Genomic DNA, 22,499 nt, shown 5'->3' with positions numbered 1-22,499 from the left:
TTCAAGGAACTAGAAAAATGTCTCGAGGACTGCAAGTCTCCACAAGCACAATCTGAAACTACCACTGTATCAGCCAACTCACAAAAGCCCCCAGCGTCTGTTGGCCTTGGCTTCTTTCTTCTAATTTATGTGCTGATTTACGTGGACTCACATGTTCTACACTTTAGAATTTGTTTTGAAGGACTCAGTTGTGAAGATTGGGCAACCTCAGACGGGAGACTTTTGACAATATATCTGGAGTCTTTAAAATACTTCATACACACTGTAATCCTTAAGTCACCCCTGAAAGCTAGGTGAGTGATCTCAAATTTAGTAATAAAGAAGCTCAAGGCAGAAAAATTTTGCCTACGCACAAAGGATTTCTGGTTTTTGTGTTTTGTTTTGACCCCTTTAGTGAGGCTGCATTTTGAACAGATTGGCTCCTCCTTTGTTTTCCCTCTTTTATCTTCCTAAGAGGAGGGTATTAATTAGTTCACAGAGACTACAGTTTCTTCTCTTCCAAGATAAAATAAGCATTCTTCTAGAATCTAATAAAAGGTTAGGTCCTTTTATTTGAATTCATACAGCAAAGGCCAAAAATAATTCCTTATAGGTCAAAGGAGGAGGTTTTGCCTCATTGTATTTTGGACTCTTTAACTGGGCATCTGTGTGTGTCAGCGATTATCACAAAACTGGTAATAGTGACTCTTCTTGAGTACAGTGACTTTCAACATTTTTGACAGCTTCTAACAATAAGAAGTAAGTTTTATAGCATGATCCATTACATAACAAACAAACACAAAAAACACACACAACTAACTTGAAGGGCTCACAAGCCAATCCTTAACCTTTATTTTAAAAAATGTAGCTTATCTTCTATTTTGTTCTATTTATTTTTTTAAATACTGATTTCAGCTTGCTGAATTGATTTCATAGCCTGCTAATGGATGTGAACTTCAGTTTAAAAAATATTCCTCCACGACCCACAAATTTACCTATGCATATAGTGTTCTGGGCTCATACCCTTAGACATTTTGATTCTGTGCTCTGAAGTAGAGCCCAGGAGTTTATTTTTTTATTAAGTGCCCAGATAACTCTGATGTAACCACAGACATGTATTTGGGAACCACCGATAGATCTAATCTAATAAAAACTAGTTTATTTAAAACTAAATCTGTCCTTTAAAATCACTGAAAACCATCATTGTAACTTTTTTAAATGACTGCCCTTTTAAATTTAGAAAATAAATCAGCGTTACCTAAACTCTCTGGACTCCAGTATTTATATTATCTAATAAAATGCGGGGAGCCATTTTATGCAGTGATTGACAGATAAAGGACAGCTAAATTCCTCTTAATTATAGGAAAAAACAAGCTGGGCATGTAGTAGATTGTTACCCTCTGGTTTGTTCCATTCAGTAGTGATGTTGTCTTCTTTGACACAGACCAGTTTATGTCTGACTTGGAACACCAGCCATCAGGTTCAGCAGAGAAATGGCCTAACCACAGTGAGCTCTCATGTCCACCTCCTTTCTGGAGAATCTAGAGGGTGAGTGTTGATTGAAATGTGTCACTGTTTTTGTGCCCAAGTCTGATATTTGCATGCAGTGGCCAGATTTGCATGTGCTGCAGAGGAGGGGGTATACATGGGCATCTTCTTGGTAGGGGCCCACTCATTATCTCTGGAGCTAAACTTTGACTGTAAGAGTGCTTTTTAAATTTAACTACACTCAGGCTCTCACACTTACAATTTTAGTCTGGGGTTGAATAAAAGTCAAGTGTTGATTGGATTTATTGAACCAAAGCAGAGGGAGTCCTGTCTATATGAATTCTGTGGCTTGGGTGCGGAGTAAATTTGGTTGCTGATCAGGTGTGTAAGCCTACTCATTTCTGGTCAAGTGCTCTAAGTTTTGATGTGAGGCAGTATGGAATGGAAATAAAGCAGGAAATGTTAGCCATTTGCCAGAGGCAGCCTGGATCGTTTACCCTTGAGCCTGTCCTTTAGGCCCATGTTTGCACGCTGGTAGTTCATCTGGGGCTCCATTTGGAAGGAGTCAGTGCTTGTGAGGAGGGGGCTGGGCCTCAGGCCTCTCTACCTCAGCAAGCAACCATACCACTCCCTCTCCCTCACACAGCTTCTTTCTTCAAAGACTCTCAAAGCCACGTGAGAAAGTCTGTGGTAGAAATTATAAACATACAGATTGTAGTTCTCAAAATGCCATTTGAATTTCATTTTAATGAATTTGGATTTGGAAGGGGACTTAGAAATCATGTCCACTACCCAAATCTTTATATTTAGGATACTAAAGCTTCCTGATCAGACAAGGCACCAAAACCCTGGCTTCTCCCAGAAGCTGGGCCAGCCTACCCTGGTCTCACATCATTGGCAACTAAATTTCTACATATCTATAAAACTCTCAGGAGAGTTATAGAAGGATTTAAATGAATTTCCTTGTATCATAGTTGAGAAAATCAGTTGAAAAAAGATTAAGTTGCCCTAGTCACATCACGGCTGAACCAAAATTAAAGCTTATTTCTTCCAGTGTTTACCCCACTGCCCTTCCTGTGTATGAAGCAACAAGTTGGTCACTAGTGATCTTGGTAAGAAATGTTTCTGTGGAGTGAAGGGATCAATGGATGACTAAGGAATGAACAGGAGGTAAGAATAGAGAAACAGCAGGCAGTGTAGATAACTCCTTTAAGATGTTAAACAATGAAAGAAAAAAATTAGATATAGAGGGCCATGTGGGGTCTAGGGTTTTTTTTTTTTTTTTTTTTTTGGGTCTAGGGTTTTTATTTGTTTGCTTGCTTGCTTGTTTGAGATAGAGACTTACCCATATTTAAGCAATGATGAAAAGAATCCAGGAGGAGAGGGTGGGTGGGTAGACTGATTAAAGAGATGGAAGAGTGCAGGAAATTGATGGGGCAAGGTCTTGAAGAGGCAAGCATGTGGGATTCATAGCATAGGTGTGGAATGAGTCATGTGGGTTTACAGCTCTGGAGCTCAGGTTTGGGCCCTGGAGACAACAGATGTGGGAGTCATCAGTACAGTATATAGAAATGGACAAGATTACTCAGAGAAAATGAAAAAAAATAAGGAAAAGGACAGTCTTCTGATAGGCCTAAAATTCAGAATCCCACATCTTTTTTTTTTTTTTTAATTTATTTATTTTTGGCTGTGTTGGGTCTTTGTTGCCGCGTGCAGGCTTTCTCTAGTTGTGGTGAGCAGGGGCTACTCTTCGTTGCAGTGTGCGGGCTTCTCATTGCGGTGCCTTCTTCTGTTGCGGAGCCGGGCTCTAGGCGTGCGGACTTCAGTAGTTGTGGCTCATGGGCTCTAGAGCGCTGGCTCAGTAGTTGTGGCTCACGGGCTTAGTTGCTCCGCGGCATGTGGGATCTTCCTGGACCAGGGCTCGAACCCATGTCCCCTGCATTGGCAGGCGGATTCTTAACCACTGCGCCTCCAGGGAAGTCCCCAGAATCTCACATCTTAACCTAAGTTGAAAAGAAGTTTTTTCTTTTGGGGTTTTTTTCCCCCCACATTTCAGTTTTTACTGATACAAAAACATACGTGCTGATACTTGAATATACTTTCAAGTAACTGTGCACTGTGTACTCAGCTGGAGACTTAATGTTTGTAGAATGTTTTGAGTTACAACTTTTTCTAGAGGAAAGATCTGTATGACACTTAGTATAGTATCACATATATAAGAGGTTTCTTAGAAAGAAAGGACCCTTAATAATAGGACTGATCTCCCCCTCAGTCAGTTGTGGAAAAAAGTGTCATAATTTCCCTTTAGTAGTATTAAATCTAATGTTAAAAGTGAAGGGTATCTTCTGATCATTGTGCATGTAATTTTCAATCTGTCCTATGGTTGGAAGCTATCTAGAGTTCAGTGTAAAACTTAAAATAACTTAGGGAATTCCCTGGCGGTCAGTGGTTAGGACTTGGTGCTTTCACTGCCGGGGCCCGGGTTCAATCCCTGGTCAGGGAACTAAGATCCTGCAAACCACACAACGCAGCCGAAAAATAGAATAGAATAGAATGGAATGGAATAAAATAACTTAGTTAAAAACTTGGTATGATAGAGCTCAAGCTGGTTATCTTGGTTCTTGCTTAAAATGCTTAAATATCCTTTCTGTCTTACCTTTATGGTGGTGAGTTTTATTTTTGTTAATAATGTAAGCTAGGTTATTATAACATAGATCCCAAAATGCAGTGTCTTAACTACACTGGAATTTTCTCTCACACCTTACGGTAATTCAGAGATCAGGATTCCTGTTTCATTTAGTTGTTCCTCTACCTCTTTAGGTATTGTCAAAGCAGAGTCACCACGTTGACTGAGTCTTAGCCCAAAGCAAGGGGTGTGAAAAGGAGGGGAAGAGGTTACTGAGCAAGTGATGAGGAATATGCACACATCACTTTTACTCACACTTAATTAGAGAAAGCAAGTTACATGGTCATACCTTGCTACAAAAGGGAAGCCAGGAAATGTAGTCTGTAGCTGAGTGGCCCTGTGACTAGTTAAACTCAATTACTAGAGAAGAATGAATTAGGACATTTAGCAGTCTACCATAGGTACCTTCTAAGTTTTCAGGAACTTTTTTCTGTCTTCAGCTCGAAAAGGCAAATTAATCAGATTTTGATAAATGCAAATTAATTCTTCAGCTCATTCCATAAATAGTTGAATTCAGTATTTTATATATTTCATTTAGATGGTATACTTATAACTTATCTAATAACCTAAAAATAAATCTTAGGAAAACTATGCTTATAGAGTAATAAACCATAAAGTAATACTAGTTTTTCATCCATTTAAAATAATTTCTATTCCTTTACTTCCAAATTTCTCTTATTTCTTCAAGTGAAATTCAGAAAATGATTGTACTTATATATGGCCCTCATTTTATAAAGTGTAATATCTCCATAAAATTGTTCACCCAGAGAATGAATTATACCTTTAAATCTTGGGGTGTAAGGAAAGGAAGAAAAGATGAATTTGCTAAACTTTGATGAATGTTCATTGCAGCTTTAAAATGAAATAGTATACATGAATGGAGACTGATTATACCAAAAAATACTTTACAAAAGTGATCAAGGTGCTCAGATGCTAGTTATGAAGGCCCTTTGAACTTTTGTTTGTTTGACAGTGTGCATCCGCCTACTCCAAAGGCAGTGCCCTGGGTTACCCTGCCCCTCCACCTGGTGGTGAGATTTCATACCCTACCATGCTTGCCAGCTCTAACTCTGAATCCGTAAGCATTGGAAGTAGCTCTAAATAAGAGGCCAGTTGTTACTCAAACACCTCATTCTTGTGTGTAGAGATAGCATTACAGTGGACTGCTAATTTGAACATTTCTTGGATAAAAAAAAAAAAAGTTGTTTTTTCTTACAGCGAATATTGCTGATGGCTCTGACTACTTCTGTTGTGGTAGCATAGGCAAGCCAGGTGTTGGGGTAATGGGAGTCAAGGACGGTAGCTGCCACAAGTAGGCCAGATGCTGTGACCTACATAACCTGTTACCACGGGTGTTGAGGGCTGTTGACCCTTGTTCTAGGCTTTTAATTCACTTTACTCTTTATAGGGGGGAAGTGATAAAATTGTACAGTAGGGGCATAAACAACTCCTTATGTTTTTACCTTAAATTGGTGAAAAAAAAATAAAGCCAACTCACATGCTTTGCGGAGTATGACTTAAATAAATCAATAAATTCATGCATATATACATTCAAAAGGAAGTGAAAATTGCAAGCACTAATTTTTTAAAGAAATTAGTACTGTATTTATCACGATTGCTAATGATTTACGTATAAATTACATTATAGATTTGTTTACCAGTAATAATTTTAATTTGCTCAAGTTGACAAATTTTGGCCAGTCACATTAGAAGGCTATCTCAGGAACCCAGAGGTGGGAGCCAGAGCCCAGAGCCCCCAGCCTAAGTGTGAAGTGAGGGGGCAAAGGAGAGCAGTGGGCTTGGATACCACACTGTGCTCAAGTTATTGCTAAAGGATGGTGAAGGGACTGCTTTGTTACAGTTCTGACTCCCTGGCCTAAAATTCATATTCAGTAGCTATTATTTGAGCATAATTTTTGTTGTTTTGCCAAGTCCCATATTACATTAAAGATTCAATTGATACATAACTTTAATCAGCACTCAATATTTACCAAGCACTAAGGAGTCAATGGAGAACAAGATAGACAAGTTCCTTGCCCTTTTGGAACTTAAATCTACTGACTGTGATTATTATATATTAAAGTATATTTGAGTATAGTCGGCTTGAGTGCTTCTTTGTGGAAAACCTTCTTAGCTTTATCCTAGTCTTAAAATCCTGAACTGTCAGGAACCTTGCAGGTTGGTTTAACTAAATGAGGTTACACACTAGGCAAAAGAACAGCAGAACTTTGGTAAGGGGGAACAGAAATAACACACCTTCGATCAGGCTTTTGCTATAAAGGTCACCACCTGACTTCTTCAGAAAATGATGTGTTTATCCTTATCATCAAAGTGTACTTGGTAAGTGGATGGATAGTGCTTGTTATAGACCCTCATCCTTAAGAAAATGTAAGCACTGACTTCCTCATAAAGACACAGGAAAACAATATATCACATGGTTTTCGATGATGATAAAGCACCATTTTTAATCATCTTGTTTTAAAACTTGAACAATGAGACAAGATTTGAAAAAGGTGTGTTTAATGGCAGCCTGGACCATCTCTAAAGTTACCGTCTTTGGAAGGAATAAGCGACAGGAAAGATGACTTGAATGTGAGCTGGGTACTTGATTCTATACTTGGCTTTTTGCCACTGCTGCTGTGAGACCTGTTTAAGATAGATACTGCCAAAATCAAAATCAGATGCCTTGTGTTAGTCTTAATAACATTCTCTGGTCCCTTTCCAGCCCCACCACCTAATGAACTTTCAGGGTACTATTCCAAATAGCTTCCAAGTAATTGTACTGAATTATGATCCATTTATTCAGTCATCAGAAATTGATGTTTCCTCGGTAGTAAAGTCCTTGTCCTTCAGGAGTTCACAGGCTATTCAAGAGACAGATAATACTGATGCCTACTGATAATCTAATGCGAGTAGTGTTAGAGGCCATGCAGAGAGATCACGGGCCATCCTTGTGCTCTTTCTTAGCACGAGACTACCCCATAGACCCACACATAGAATCTACACTGAAAACACTGCTCCCTTGTTATGACAGAGGTGCCAAAGGCTGCCTTGTCTATTTATGTCCCTTTATTTACTATATAAGAGGTTTTTTTAAAAATCTCCATTATACTTATGAGGAAACTGAAGAGAAAATGTATTGTCATGCAGAGCATCCCCATAACTTTTCATTTACATAGAAACTATTTCAGTGAGTTATTTCTAGCAGTCAGGAGTCAGTTTAGATTAATTCCATCCTTCTTTGCAAACCATCATGAATGGTCAATAAATCCTAGCCTGGAAAATTTACTTGAAAAGCATCCTCTATCTGACAAAGACCTTCATAAGTCTGTACCAATGACCTTCAAAAATTGATCTCAGTTAGTGATTATTAGAGCTAGCCAACACTGCTTAATCTTCATCCTTTTGTAGTTAGATTCCTTTAGCTTCTAGTCCTACTTCTTTGCCTCACTTTAAAAAAAATTTTTTTTAACATCTTTATTGGAGTATAATTGCTTTACTAGTCCCACTTCTTTACTATTCTACATTAAATACTAACCACAGTCAGGCCAAATTTTTATCCTTCACTTCTTTGCCCTTCTGAGTACTGCCACTTGAAAATTTGTCTGATGACAAATCACAGACTTCTACAGTTAAAGAGACCTTATTAGTTTAACACCATCATTGTATAGCTAAGGAAATGGGAGTCTTAGATATATGAAGTAATTTGTCCAAGGACACACATGGAATTAGTGGCAGAGCCTGTATTCAAGCCAAACCTAATTTCCAGGCCATTCCTTTGCTTATATATTTGCTTTCCCAGGTCCTATTTTCTCATCAGATCACAAGGCTACTCCCACTCTTTTTTTCTTCAGCCTTTTGCTCCTCAGTGGAACTATGAAACTGCTCCCATACTTCCAGGTCTCTAGTAAGAAGGTACATACATCTCTTCTTGCTCTGACCATTGAGTGTAGTCCCTTACCCATAAGATTTTTCCATTTGGATGTTCTAATTTCCAAATCCAATTCCAGACCTAACCTACCACCTTCCTCCTCTAAATTCCTTCTCAGCGTATTTCCAGTAGTGACAGCGCTATTCTTCCTAGACTTAAAACGTTGGTGGTAGTGGCGAATCAGTCCTTTCCTCTTTCCCTCTTCTTACCATCACCACACTCACTGTGAGCACCACACATGTCCAGGTCCTTTGCATTATCTTTGTCTAAATGATTTCTATGCTCTTCTACTCTTTTGGCCTTCAAGAAGTTGAACAGGTGTTTTGAAACTGATTCTACCATTTACTAAGAAAATTGTGTGAACTGGCAAAGCCTCTGTTAACTGATCTGTAAAGTGGGGTAATAGTGATCTTAAAATGCTGTGAAGATTAACTGAAATAAGATATAAATTTCAACTCTAAAGTTAACCCATGGATACTCAATAAATATTTGTGCAGCGAATGTTAGTTCCATTCTCCTTATAGCCATGATGAGTATATGAGTTTGAAGAATTTTTTTCTTAACTACCTAAACAATAAAAAGATTAGATGTTAATATTTGAAGATTTTTTTTAAAGGGGTTTGAAGCCATTTCTTTTCTTTTATTAAATTAATTAATTTATTTTTGGCTGTGCTGGGTCTTTGTTGCTGCACCGGCTTTCTCTAGTTGTGGCGAGTGGGGGCTACTCTTCGTTGCGGTGGGCAGGCTTCTCACTGCAGTGGCTTCTGTTGTTGCGGAGCATGGGCTCTAGGCACGTGGGCTTCAGTAGTTGTGGCACACAGGCTCAGTAGTTGTGGCACGTGGGCTCTAGAGTGCAGGCTCAGTAGTTGTGGCGCACAGGCTTAGTTGCTCCACGGCATGTGGGATCTTCCCGGACCAGGGCACGAGCCTGTGTCCCCTGCATTGGCAGGCAGATTCTTAACCACTGTGCCACCAGGGAAGTCCTCTTTTCCTTTTTTTAATCTTTTCTTTTCTTTTCTTTTTTTTTTTTTTGGCTGCATTGGGTCTCTGTTGCTGCACGTGGGCTTTCTCTCTAGTTACGGCAAGTGGGGGCTACTCTTTGTTGCAGTGCATGGGCTTCTCATTGTGGTGGCTTCTTTTGTTGCGGAGCATGGGCTCTAGGCACACGGGCTTCAGTAGTTGTGGCACATGGGTTCTAGAGTGCAGGCTCAGTAGTTGTGGCGCACAGGCTTAGTTGCTCCACGGCATGTGGGATCTTCCCGGACCAGGGATTGAACCTGTGTCCCCTGCATTGGCAGGCGGATTCTTAACCACTGCACCACCAGGGAAGTCCTTGAAGATTTCTTAAACAATCATTAGTGTCTCCTTTGCTCTATGATCACTTCAAATGCTAATTATAGAGATTTTTTTTTTGTTTTGGTCTATTTTTGTTTATAACAGCTGTATTGAGATATAATTCATTACTATAAAATTCATCCTTGAAAATACACAAATTGGTTTTTTAGTATATTCATAGAGTTGTGCAACCATCATCAGTATCTAATTTTTAAACATTTTCATTACTCCAGAAAGAAACCCCATACCCCTGAGCAGTCACTCCCCATTCCTTCCTTCCCATTACTCCTGGCAACCACCTATTTATTTTCTGTCAGTTCTGGCCATTTTGGAATGGAATCAAATGGAATCAAACAATATATGACCTTTTGTGTTTGGCTTCTTTCACTTAGCATAATGTTTTCAAGGTTCATCCATGTTGTAGCATGTATTAGAACTTCATTCTTTTTTTAAGACTGAATAATATTTCATTTTGTGGAATAGACCACATTTTGTTTATTCATTCATTAATGGTAGACGTTTGGGTTATTTCCACTTTGGAGCTATTATGAATAATGCTGGTATGAACATTTGAGTACAAGTTTTTATGTGGATGTATGTTTTCAGTTCTCTTGAGTATATGCCTAAGAGTGGAATTAGTATAGAATCTTTAGTTGATAAAGCAAAGAATTTTCATTTCAAAGCGAAGAGTTCTCATGGTGAGAGAACTAAAGTTTCTTATTTGGGGTGTTCCCGTCTATGTTGGTTCCTTAAGATTAAAACGCTTTGCACTGGACCTCACAGAAGACTGTGCTTCCTGAGGTGCTTGGCACATCATAGAAACCAACAAAATCAAGAGCCTTTTCTGAAAGGATCAGAAATAATACAAATGCCCCCACATGATAAAGGATGTTTGCATTAGCATAGGGTAACAAAATAACCCCCAAATCTCAATGGTTTACTCTCATCAAAGCATTTATTTTCATTTACTTTATATACAGGTGCAGTGCAGGAATCAGAAAGGGAAAACTCTCCTAAAGGGATGAAATTAAGGAAAAGTTAGATTAAGGTGAACACATTTCAAAAGTATCCTGTCTTCTGCTAGAGCAAGAGCCTTTAGAGTGAGGGTAAGAACGTTTACCTTTTTCCTCAGCCATTCCCCTTCCCAAAGAAAATTGAACTGAAAGGTAGAGAAGGGGGCGGGTCTGGAACAACTTTTGGAGTGATGTTGCCATCCAGTTCAAGAGCAGACTTCAAGCACTGCCTTTATCTTTATAGAAAGCGATGGAAAGGGAAAAAATGTCTTTGAAATAGTGCTTGGCATTGAGCATCATATGGTCAGTCACACAGAGGTCACTAATCACTCTTCCCTTTCTTGTTTTTCAGTGAACGAGGTAATTGGGAGAGACATGTCCCAGATTTCTGTTTCCCAAGGAACAGGGGCGAGCAGGCAGGCTCCCCTCCCAGGTCCTGATTCCCTGGATTTAGGAAGATCCGACGGGCTCTAACAGCGCTCACTGCAGCCTTGTGTCCACCATCATGTACTTCTCAGCGTGTTTCTCTCTTTGGACCTTGGGCTTCCAACTCTGCAACCTTCAGGATGGAGCCAGGAGTTGGGATCACCGTATGTGGGGAAAGCAGCATTCCTCCAACTCAGGCCTTGGGTAGACTTTTTAAAAGAACAGGAGCAGCACAGGCTGTCTGATCTTTGGGGAAATGAGCTTTGCTTTTTATATTTAAATAGGATACTTTTATATGATGGGTGCTTTGAGTGTGAATGCAGCAGGCTCTCCATTTCAGAGGTGCTGCTTTTGCAGGTGATCTGGTTGCTTAGCTAGGATTGGTGATTTGTACTGCTTTATTGTCATTTGAAGGACTCTTTAGCTTTGATGATATTTTTAAAGTAGAAACTTTTGATAAAACCTTCCAGAGGCAAACATTAAAAAAAAATTATTCCCCCAAGCCCACACCTATGCCTCGGAAACTCAGCATGTGTCCTGAAGCCTTTCATAGATTCATAGGAAGTAAAGCCAAATGTAGCTCATACCTCTTTATAAAAGTAAACTGTTAGATAAAATGACACCATTCCAATCATTGAAGTGTTGGAATATAAAAAGACATTCCAGAGCATAGCATTTTCGTAACTTTCTAGGTAATCTTCCTGCAATCTCTCCATGCTGTCTCCATGTTGAAATTGCTTTTTTCCCTCAGGGCCTTGGGTAAGATAACTACATGTAAGGGAACTTTGAAAGGTGGGGTTTCTTAGCTTGGTAGCTTTAATTTCCTGCCATCCTACAAACAGGTAGACTGTGGAGTACTCTTCCCTTTTGTGTCCTCTGGTCCCAGACCTTTTCCAAGTGGAAGCATCTGCATTTGGCTGCCACAATCTTGTGATGATTTGTTTAGGCAACTTTGCTGCTTCTAGCTTATCTCTAGAGGCCAGGCTGTGTCAGAAGCTAAGTACAAATGAGCTATGCTTCAAGACAGGAGCAGAGAACATTCAGGATTCCAGATGGGACGCTTTTAAGATTTACACTGGCATGGAAGGCTTTTCCCTCATTCTGTTTACAGCCTAAAATGATTCTGGCCTACCCTCCCATCTGCATGGCCTAAAAAATAGCCTTTTTCTAAAAGGCTTTGAGGCAATTCCAAAAATGAGATAGCATTCTAAACCTGACCCTCCACACCAAAGATGCCCTGGTGCTGCTGCTGGTAAGGCTGGTGCCCAAGGCGGGGCCAGCAAGAAACTCCAGCCTGCTGTCTACCAAAGGAGGTGCCCAACTTGGGTGCTTTTTTCAAACCCTGCCCTTACCCCTCCCCTTAATGGGATTAGTTTCCCGTTCCAAGGCCTGGGCCTACTTCAACACCCCTGAAGTTTGCAGTTATGTTTTCAAATGAAATGTACTTTTATTCAGGAAGCAAATTTTCTGAGTGCCTACATGTAAGACAGTGTGCTGGGCTGGTCAAAGGCTTGATGCTATTATTCCAGGGGATTGTGGGTCCTAGATGCCAGGACTGTCTACTGAGGCCAAGTGAGGCCTGGGTGGAGGGAGCCAGCTCATTGCCTACCACCTCTAGTCAACCAGTTAGGAGCTATTGACCCAGAATGAGGAAGTATGGTCTTTTTTTTTTTTCCTTTAAGCCATGATGTTTTAGATTTCTCCCTAAAATTAGTTAGAAAAAAATGCCTGTACTTCAGCAAATCACTCTAGTCCTTCTTGGAGCCTGGTGTTGTCACATTTTCTTTGAAAGTGAGTTTTGTGTCACAGTGTGGATAGTGAGATTTGCTTCAGGGCCTGTGGTTGGAAGCCCAGAGTTTCCTTTGGAGGGGCTGCGGCGGCTGGCCGCCTTGAGATGAAGTTCCAGAGAGTTGGCCAGACTTGCCTCCACTCTCTTGCCCCTGGTGTAGCTGCCTCACATGGGGTTCTTGCAAGAGCTTCCCTTGCAAGACCCTTTGGGGGTGCTCTGCTGCCCTCAAGAATAAAAGCCTCTATGATACAGAGTTGCTATGCACCAAATTTTGATGCCTTTTAAATACCTTGATGCCTGTAGCACTAGAAATGCTCTTTCCTATTTAAAATAAAAATTAAATTTTAAAATAGAGCTTTGTATACTATGTAAGCAGTTTTGTATCAGCTTTGTAAAAGCTTTGGTGTAAAAGACAGTATTTTTTGGTTTTGTAGATAAATACCTTAATTTTTGTGCAACATAGTGGTGTTACAGCACACATCCATTGGACTATGCAAATTGATTTCTAGTAACAACACTGAGCAACTGGGCATGTGCTAGGACCCACCTCTTCCCCCTCCAACCCATGCAGTATCTTGGGTTGAGGAATGGGATGAGCAGCCTTCTGCTTACTGGAGATGCACAGAGAAACATGGCTGAAAACAGCTAGGAACAGATGTCTTTGGGTTCAGGTGTGGTGCTGCTGCCCGGGGTGCAACCCACCCCTGCCCAGGGTTAGCCACTATCACCAGAGCTCTGCTGAGTCGAGTCTGGCTGTAATGCCCTGTTTTTGATACTCAGAACAGATGGTCATCTGTAAGTTACGGCTCAGATTGGGTTCAAGTTGAAACCTTGTATTTTATAAAATGGATGATGTTCAATTAAGGAACTGATTCTCAGTTATGTTTACAGCACTTGAGATTGTGTTTTCTTGTACATTTTGTATTTTAAAACCTTTTATAGGAGTACAGTGCTCCTTACACAAATACAAAGGGAAGAAGAGCCAGCAATTCAGGCTCCTCAGTTACAGTGCTGAAATAATAAACGGTGACAGGTCAACAGTCTCCTTGAAATCTGCCTGAGTGTTCCTCTGCATGGGGCTGGTGTGGAGCCCCTCACTCTGTGCCAAAGTGAAGGGCACTTTGGCTTTTAAAAAGTCCACTTGGTTGGGAACCTTTGTTTATTTTACGGAGGAGAGGGTAGAGTTCCAAATTCCTTCCGAAGCTTCAGTTCAGCACCCTCTAATGGGTGCAAAGGACATTCCAAGGTGTCTGCTGAGTTCAGGACAACTGACCTGCCCAAGGTGTGCATGAAAAGTAGGCAGAAGTCCCTTTAAAAGTCAAGCCTGAGTTTTTGTGTGAGGGCCTCCTGCCCCCTATTGTCCTCTGGGGATACTGCAGTACAGTCCATCAAAACAGCCTGTGATTTTTGCCATCTGTTATTCTTTGTGTCACGCTAGAGGGGGGCTAGCATCCTTAGGTGGGACCACCACTGGCGCAATGTGACCACGGAGGTCAGTATCCTGGGGACTGGGGCCAGCGCTCTCTGCCACCCTGCCCCCCACCAGAAGGGACAGGGGAAGGTAGAACATTGGGATCTTTACTCAGAAGCTCCCTGGAGTCATACGCTGAAGGCACCAGGGTTTACATTTTTTAAAAAGCAAGCAAGCCTGCTATGGACATCATCCCTATGGAATCTGTAGGCATGGACCATAGCCTGAACAGAACAAAGGCTCTCTGCTACTTAAGAGGCCCAGATCAGACCACTGGGAGCAGGGTAGTGCCATTCCACCCCCAGCCCTGCATTCAGGGTCCAGCCATCATCTTTGGGGTGAACAGGCAGAGTAATAAGTAGGGGGGATGGAGCTGGGGCTTGAGCTCCTCTGGGGGCCTTCTGAGAATTCTGAGAAGCCAGAAAGAAGCTACCAGGTTGAGGGCCCTGGTTCTCTGGATGCAGGAGAGTCCCGTTAGCTGAGGACATCAGCCAGCTCTTACCTCCTGGCTCCCTCACCTACAAACACACCCATTCTTTGGGGGCCTGTAGCACAGTGCGAGGTGGGTCACCAACAGGCATCAGACTGGTGTAGTCATCGGGGGCTAGCTGCAGAAGTGACAGATATTTAGGCAGGGAGCTCCAGGCTCAGCCAGGTTCCCAAGCCCTCCAGCCACACCTCACCTGGTAGGCCTGGAAGACGCTGAGCAGATCCTTCATACCAGCTGTGTATGGGACACCCTGCATACGGACCAGGGCTCCTGGCTGGGACAACACTGAGGTGGGAGCAGAGGCCAGGGCAGCAGGGGGCGTGGTGAGGTAGCCCACAGTGGTGGGGGAGACTGGGGGGCTAGGGTGGGAAAGGCAGGGATTTAGTAGTGCAGTGCAAGACCTACCTGCCTCTTCCCTTGCCTCTGCCTTGTGTTTGGTTCATTTCCTCCTCCCTAATACCCCTGTCTCTACAGAGTCATCTCTGTTCTAGTTTGTAGATGGCATCAGTCAGCCCACATCTGTCACTCCCTTGTCGTCTCAGAGTAAAGTTGAAGTTCCAGCAGACCTTGAGTTATTTGGCCCAGGAAGGGGATCATGATCCTCCCCCAAACCAGGACAAGGGGGCAAGACTGTGAAGTAATCTTAGCAGCAGGGTACCTGGGGTAGTAAGCTGTGTAGTTCATGTAGAGTTGAGTGGCTGGCCCTGGGTAGTAGGCAACCGGGGTGGGGGCAGCGGGCACCCTGGCAGCTGGGAGCAGTGCTGAAGAGGGATACAGAGCTGCTGTCTCAGTGGGAATGAGTGTTGGGGTGGCCTGGAAGGTGGCGTAGGTGGGCGGTGAGAGGCCTAGAGGCAGAAGTAGAGAGCGTATCTGCAGGGAGCCCAGCACTGCCCTGGGTGGGGCAGCCAGAAGGGAGTCCCCACCGTAGAAAGTGAGGGTTATAACAGCCTGGCCCCCACATGCCTCCTTCTTCCCCAGCCCCCTGGGACACTCACAGGGCAGCTTGCAGGGTGGAGGGGACATGCCACTGCGACCCAAGGTGCCCCCCATCAGGACATGGCTCATCTCCTCTGTGGAGCAGGGGACCACCTCCACATAGCGTTCCTTCATTGCTTTCTTATGGCAACGCTGAGCAGCAGCTAGGGCCCGCTCTGCTGATGTCATCTGGATGAAGGCATCACCCGATGGCCGACCCTGTGCACACCATCTTGTAAGCAGTCTGTCGTGTGCAAAAATGCCTTCCTCCCAGTCACACACCCCTCTGTAACTAAGTGTGCTCCCCCACTGGACACAGCTTTACCTGCTGGTTGAGTACCATGTGCACACCGTGGGGCCGAATGTCAGCCGCTGCCTCCCCCAGAAAGCTTAGGATGTCTTCGATGGTGGCTGTGTAGGGCAGGCCTCGAAGGCGTACACAGTCTCTCCCGGTCCCAGCTGCCAGTGGGAAGGGGGTGGGCAGCAGTGGAGCAGTCAGTGTGGGAAGGAGTGGGCTGGAGGCATAGCGGTTCAGGACCTAGTAAGGAAGGAAGCAGCAGGCTGGTTATGCCAAGTAGGGCAGGGCCAAGGAGGGCATGGAAGGGGCACCCTGGAGAAGCACACGGGGGTAGGGGGAGCCCTGGGTGGCTCACCTGCTGCACCTCGGCTGCAGTGCTCCGGAAGAGTTCAATGTATCGCTTACCCAGCGTGCCCTTATGCCTGCGTAATGCAGCTTGTGCCAGCTCCTCACAGGCGAAGAGGGCAAAGGCATCACCAGTGGGCCGGCCGTCAGGGTGGCGCACAAAGAGCAGCCCTTCGGCACCCCCAGTCACTGGGCACTCTGGCCCCAGGAAGCCTAGCACGTCTGCTGGCCCAGCCGAGAAGGGCAGTCCCCGCAGCCGCAGGATCACTTGGTCTTCCCGTGACAGGAAACGAGCCACCTCTAGTGAAGTGCCTTGGTGGGGGGCGTGGGAGTCACCTACTGACTTCATTTGTGCCCTTCCAAATACCCACCCACACCTAGCACACAGGGGAGCAGAAAGGCAAGGGGCGTCGGGGAAGCAGGACATGGATCAAGAATCAGGGGGATCTAGATGCTGTTGGGAGCACACTCACCCCCTGCGATCTTTACAAACTCCTCTCCTGTTGCTTTATATACCTGTGGGAACAGCCCATGAGTTTCATGCTTGCCCGGCCTCAGCTCTGCCCCGCTCCGCTCCCAAGCCCAGAGCCCCACCTCGATATAGCGGACACCCATGTGGTGCTTGTGTCTCTGCAGTGCTAGGTCCCGCTGCTCGCTGTCCACAAAACGGATGAGGGCCTCACCATTTCTGCGGCCCTGGGCATTGAGGCACAGTGCTACACCACCCCTGTGGAGCCAGTGCTGCGTTAGTGCCTCCTGGGTAGGCCTGCCCTCCTGGATCCACCCATGCTGCTGTACCCACCTGGCAATATTGAGCCCTTTAAAGAATCTAGCCACGTCCTGGTCTGATGACTGCCAGGGCAGCCCGCGAGCCCGAACCACAGTCTCGCTGTCCACCACGTCGGCCTTGCTGCTGTGGGGCGGGGCTCAGTCAGAGCTGTCCAGCTGGTGTCACCCCCAACCCTGCCCCCTCACTCACCAAGGCCCCGTCTCATATTTCTGCTTTACCACTTCGGGCTTCGAAAACAGTTGACCTGAGAGGAGATGGCATGGGGGTCAGCAGGGTCTGGTGGAGGGGGGTCTCCCCACCAAGCGCTGCAAAAAGAGGACAGTTGAGGGGGATGAGGAGGTAACAAAGGGGCTTTCACCCTGTGGTCTCTCAGAGGTGATAAATGGGGAGGGGAACTTGGAGGAAGTAATAGGCAGGCAGTCACCCAGCCCTGAGAACAGGTGAAAGGTGGTGAGAGGAACCTTACCGCTGGGTCCATCAAGCAGGTGGAGGATGACAGCTACCATTGTCTTCACTTCCCACACCCCAAAATCGTCCTCTGTGGCATCTGTCTCCAGCCCCAAGTCTATGAGCAGAGAACTAACAATGAGGAAATCCCAGCATGAGAGGGCAACCAGCATGTCCCACTGAGGCTCAAGTCCCCTACATAGACGCATGCAGAATCCTGGCAAACACATTTGTTTTGGCCCAGTTCATGGATCCCCTTAAAGGTCCCCAGCCCAGACATATGTAGACATATGCCCACATTCCAAATGTGCCCCAGCACAGGCACAGAGTAATGTAGACTTGCATGTGTTCATTCAACCCACCAGCATGCACATACTCAGAGACATTCAGCCTACAGCCGCCCCTCCACCCTAATCCTGCTAGGTCACAGATACCCTGTGCCATGGTGGCCACAGTGAGGTCCCTGGCAGGGCGGCTGCTCGGGTGCTGCACGTGGAACTCTCTGCGGAGGTCGTAGAAGGAGAAGAAGGTGTCGGGGAGCACCAGGTTCTGGGGGCACATGGGAATGGGGATGAATGGGGGGAACTGAGCTGCCCTGCCCACCCCCGTGACAAGAGGGGTCCTAGGAACCCTATCCCCTGTTGTGCCCTCAGTGGTGGCATACCTTCCTGGAGGCCTCAGGGTGCAGGACCTGTCGCAGCAGCTGCTGCCCATCAGTGCAGAGCATGTAGGGGCCCCCGCCCAGCAAAGCCACATCCCCGCTCACCAGCTGTGAGAACTAGGAATAGGGAGCGGAGAGAGACAGAGGGACTCACAGCTAGGCAGGCAGGGGGAGGGAGGGCGCAGGCTTGCAAAGCTGGTTCAGCCAGATGTTCAGCCCTACCCTGCCTGGGGAGGAGGTGGCCATGCCTGTTGGGCCTGGCTCTGTGTCCTCCTTCTCCCCCAGTCCACTGTCACCTTCTCCAGGCCAAATGGGAGCAGTCACATATCACCCAAACCCCCATCACACACACTCCAGGAGTCTGGAATGGGGCCAGAGCAAACACCTGGTGGAGTAGGACAAGCCAGGTGGGAAAGGGCGGGGCAAAGCAGGTTAAACCTGTCCCTGACCAGGCACCACCCTCAGGTGGGGGAGGCCCAGTCCTGCCTGAGGCCCGGCCTGCTCATGGTCAATGGCAGCCCCACCCCTAGGTCTGACCAACTGAGGGGCAGAGAAACTCCAAGGACAGAACTGACAGAGCTCCACACCTGGACGCCAGGGGCAGCATGAGCTTTGACCCAGATCTTATCGACCGGCTGGCACTGAGTTGTTTGCTCATAGAGGGGGCGGAAAGCTGCCCTGCCCCTCCCCCATCCTCTATCCCTGCTGGAGAACTGGTACAAGCACAAACCACAGGCCCAAGAACCTCTCCTAACCCCAGCTTTACAATCTGAGGCTGACAGAGCAAGGCAACCCAGCACACTCCTCAAGTGGGGGCTACCTTGGGAGTCCTTCTGGAACAGACTCAGGTTCGACATCTTTGTGCCCGTTTCCTCATCAGGAACCACCAGAGTTGTTGGAAGATGAAAGAACTTGTGCTAGTAAAGCACTTTCACTCATTCCACTCAAGAGTCAGGCACAGGGTGAGCCCAGTAATGAAGATAAGAAAAACAGCAAAGGGAACCGACTCCCACTTCAGCCAGGGCCGGGAGGCACCCCAGGCCTTTGCACTCAGGAGGCAGGTAGCCTCCAGGCGGGGTCCGGACAGCGCCCACGCCTGGCCAGCCGGCCGAGACAGGCCAGGACGAGCAGCTTACACCTGGCGGCGCCTGCCTCCTGGGCAGAAACCGCCCTACGCCCCTGCTCCAGCGTCTCCCTGGCGGGTGGGTGGGCCGAGGATGCAGGCAGCAGGGACCGTGACCTATGGCCAAGTCTGGGCCCCTCGGCCCTTTCAGCTTCCGGCTGCTGTTCTGGGAGACCTGGCCGGGCAGGTCCCCAGAGGCGTCTCAGCCTAGCTCTCCCGCAGGCCGGGGACTCTGGGAGGGGTCTCGCAGCCTCCATCTCCACCCCCTCAGTAGGAGTGGACCACTGGAAAGTCTGAAAAGACGCCCCCCTAGGAATGGCCGGCACACGCGGACACACGCACACGCGGGAGTCGCTGAAAGTTTCAAACAACAGGAACCTGTCCTACCGCCCCGGCCAGTTGGTTGTGGTGCGCCAGGCCTCGCCTCCTGCCGCCTCTCCCGCCGAGAAATGTCCCTGCAGCCCGGCCGGGCCTCCATTCACCCCGGCCCCAGCGCTCACCTGCTGCAGCACCTTGTCCAGCGGCTCGGCCCGCGCCAGGCTGTCGGCGCTCAGGCCGCTCGCCTCGCGGCACTGCGGGCTCAGTGCGGCCGCCTCGGCGCGCACCAGTGACTTATGCAATGTCCCCACCTGCGAGCGGCGGGGAAAACCAATCAGCCGCTGCGCCCCTCGGATCCTGAAGCTCCCTGGAGATCCCACCGCCCTCTTTCCACCCTACCTGGCGGCTCCGCGGCTCCACCACTTGCCAGACTAGGAGGATTAAGTCGGTCTCGTCGGAGCCCAGGTCCGGCCCCAGCGCACCCGCCGTAGCCCCGAACAGTACGACCAGGGGTCCAGGCCCGGGACGGGGGTCGGCAGCGGAGTCTGCGGCGGGGTTCGTGCCTGAGGGCGGTGGCTGGGGTGGCGGCGGAGTCATGGCCGCACAGGGAGGGGGTGCTCGGCCAGACAGACACACGCGGACCGACGAAGCGCACGCACTCACCGACCGACGGCAGACGCGGATCGGCTTGGGCGGGACACCGTGTGTTATGGGCGGCACCTGCGGCCCGGCTGCCGCAGTGGGCGCTGCTGAGACCCGCCCGCGGCGCCCCGCGGGGCGGGGCGGCTACCGGCCCCCGCCCTCTCTGGGCGAGTTACCTGTCGGCCCCGCCGGCCACGTGACCGAGGGCGGCCCCCGGGAACCATGGGGGAGGGCCGCTAGACTCTAGCCCTGCACGCGCACACTCACAAGGCTGGCCTGGGCTCGCGCTCCCCCATTGGGCCCTGCCTGACTTCTGGGGCGACCCCCTTCCCTCTCCGCTCCCCCACCAGGCCTCCGCCAAGGAAAGTGCAAAACCAGGGGCCTTTTTTAGTCCGTAAGGGTCCTTTGGACTTGTGAAAATCACCAGGAGGCAGCCTGGAGGCTGTGGGGGTCACGACGGCCGGTCTGGAGGGGTAAAAGAAGTCACCCAAGGTCAAAGGGGGCGGTAAGAGTTACCAGGTATCACCCAAAGGCTTGTAGGGGGGTCGCCAGAGGCCGACTGGGGTTGGGGGAGGGTGGCAGGAAGCACAAGAGATCATTAGAGCCATTTGGGTATTCACCAGAGGTCAGTGGGCAGGGTTTGTGCACACAAGTGCGAAGGCTGGGCCTCAGCCTGGCTCCAGGAAGTGCCCGCGGTGCCAAAGAGCGGTCGGAGGTGCGCAGGCCTCGGTGCTGGGGAAAGGAAGAAGCGCGTCTCCCCCACCCCCGGCCCCAGCTCCCGAGAGCGGCTCCCCGGCGCTGAGCCGGATGGTCCCGGCAAGGAGCCTCACCCCTACCCCACGTGCGGCCTGCCGCCTGTTTTCGCCCTTTCCCCTTGACAACAGGCCTGTTGCCTGGAGATGTGAGCGTGCTGGCCGGTGGGGGCTAGAGGCAAAAGTGCAATGTGCGTAAGGGAGCCGCAAATCCTCCATCTCTTCTCTTCTTCGGACAGCCCTTCGTGGAGGGCTCCCAGCACACTTTCGCCCTGTCGGGCTTGGTGAGGCTCCTTTACGGCGAGTTTCCAGGCCGCCCCGGACTTTCCCGAATTCTCCCGTTTATGTGACTGAGAAACTGAAGAGGAATCCGGCGGGAAGAAGGGGCTCCAGCCCGGCAAGAGCAGACACAGAGGGTTGCCAAGCCCGAGCCGGAACTGGGGCGGGAGCCGCACCTCACGCTTTCGGACAAGCTGGGCGCTACGTTCGGACCTTCAGACAACTGAGAGCGAAAGAGCCCGGCGTAGAGGAGGCGCCTCCGAGGCCTTGCCCACTAATTCAAACTGCACCGCGTCCCCATTTGGCGGATAAACAGACTGAGGGCGCCCGGGACACGGCGGCTGGAAGGGAGAGGGAAGTAGACTGGTTTTCCAGCGGTTTCGGGCGACCAGCGCTTCCCCTTGCGGTGTAGGCGAATGTCCACACTCCGCTGCCCTTGGTAAGACAGCCACCCTACTGCCAACCCGCTTGACCCCACCCCCGGAGGCGCTAAGCCAATCAGGCCTGGGGGGAGGAGGAACTACGCTCTTCGGGTACCACCCTCCTCTAGATAAGCCTGGAATGTCAAATATTTGTTCGGTGGGCGGGGCGCAACTGCGAGGTAAGGCCCCTCCCCCACCCAGCCAGGAGCTCGCGTGCGCCAGGCTAAGTCGGGCCTTCCTCCCGGCCACGCCCTTGCAGCTAATTGCACTTCACCCCAACAGCACCCCAGCCTCTCCTAAAACTTCCCTGGCGTGCATTGCCCCTTGTCAGGCTCCAGACTGGGCTCTGCTCCTAGACGACAGAGCCCCGGGCCATCCCGGCGCTACCTGATCTAAATCTCACCCTTCCAGGCGCCCCCATCCATTCAACCTTTAGACCTTCGCGCTGGGCCCTTCCATATTCTTCCTTCAGCGCGGGTCTCAAAGCCGGGTTCCCGGGGAAGCCTCCCCCTCGAGGTGCCGTCCTGAGCGCATTCCCATTGGAGAGGCATTCATGCGTGTACAGGTCCCTGCGGGGTAGTAACCCCAAGCGTGGGGCGGCTCTCCCAAAACTCCCGTGCACCTGTCCGACCGCCTCCACCTACATGACAATTCCCGATGTTTGGACTCTTGAAAAACTAAATTCGTTAAAACAACGTTAGGCCTCCTGCTTTGCTGAGCTCCCTTACTCATCTTCAGATGGGTCCTCCCAGATCACACCATTAATACTAAACAACCCGCACTCCTGTCCCCCAGCCGGCTCTCATGTCTCCTTTCTGCCAGCACTAAACCAGCTACTA

General features: G+C 48.1%; 2 protein-coding genes across 5 annotated transcripts in view; one reads left to right on the top strand and one right to left on the bottom strand.

Annotated features, from left to right (window-relative positions):
* NFATC3 (nuclear factor of activated T cells 3) overlaps positions 1-13,699 on the top strand; it is a 127,607-nt gene extending 113,908 nt beyond the window's left edge. For 2 of the 3 annotated variants that reach the window (XM_068529249.1, XM_068529247.1), the window contains one exon: positions 10,785-13,699. In XM_068529249.1, the coding sequence (XP_068385350.1) occupies positions 10,785-10,906 (122 nt within the window). In that variant the 3' untranslated portion in view covers positions 10,907-13,699. Of the gene's footprint in view, positions 1-1,423; positions 1,528-10,784 lie in introns of all 3 variants that reach the window. The other variant, XM_068529248.1, reaches the window with a different exon arrangement.
* A 50-nt stretch (positions 13,700-13,749) lies between these two features.
* On the bottom strand, positions 13,750-20,162 carry ESRP2 (epithelial splicing regulatory protein 2). Of its 2 annotated transcripts, none has more exons than XM_068529250.1 (15): positions 19,965-20,162; positions 19,748-19,876; positions 18,128-18,241; positions 17,898-18,012; positions 17,483-17,581; positions 17,206-17,260; positions 17,029-17,139; positions 16,821-16,953; positions 16,700-16,742; positions 16,237-16,538; positions 15,909-16,121; positions 15,604-15,802; positions 15,267-15,453; positions 14,802-14,967; positions 13,750-14,726 (listed from the first exon to the last, which is right to left on the bottom strand). In XM_068529250.1, exons 1-15 carry the CDS (start codon positions 20,160-20,162, stop codon positions 14,637-14,639), a joined length of 2,154 nt encoding a protein of 717 aa, XP_068385351.1. In that variant the 3' UTR covers positions 13,750-14,636. The 2 variants fall into 2 exon arrangements, with proteins under 2 accessions (XP_068385351.1, XP_068385352.1); XM_068529251.1 differs by having other exon boundaries at positions 17,029-17,136.
* Positions 20,163-22,499: the final 2,337 nt, after the last annotated feature.

Source organism: Eschrichtius robustus, chromosome 19 (genome assembly GCF_028021215.1).
Source record: "Eschrichtius robustus isolate mEscRob2 chromosome 19, mEscRob2.pri, whole genome shotgun sequence".
In the NCBI taxonomy this organism is placed as follows: Eukaryota; Metazoa; Chordata; class Mammalia; order Artiodactyla; family Eschrichtiidae; genus Eschrichtius; species Eschrichtius robustus.
The sequence above is the reverse complement of the archived record's forward strand: the minus strand, read 5'-3'. Positions and strand labels throughout refer to the sequence as shown.

Excerpts from the sequence above, each read along its gene's own strand:
- ESRP2 (XM_068529250.1), bottom strand. The coding sequence starts at position 20,162 with ATGACTCCGCCGCCACCCCAGCCACCGCCCTCAGGCACGAACCCCGCC. Across the intron at positions 15,454-15,603 it reads TCCACCCTGCAAGCTGCCCT|GCCTCTCACCGCCCACCTAC; the intron begins GTGAGTGTCCCA and ends TTCTGCCTCTAG. Across the intron at positions 14,727-14,801 it reads GCGTCTTCCAGGCCTACCAG|CTAGCCCCCGATGACTACAC; the intron begins GTGAGGTGTGGC and ends TCACTTCTGCAG.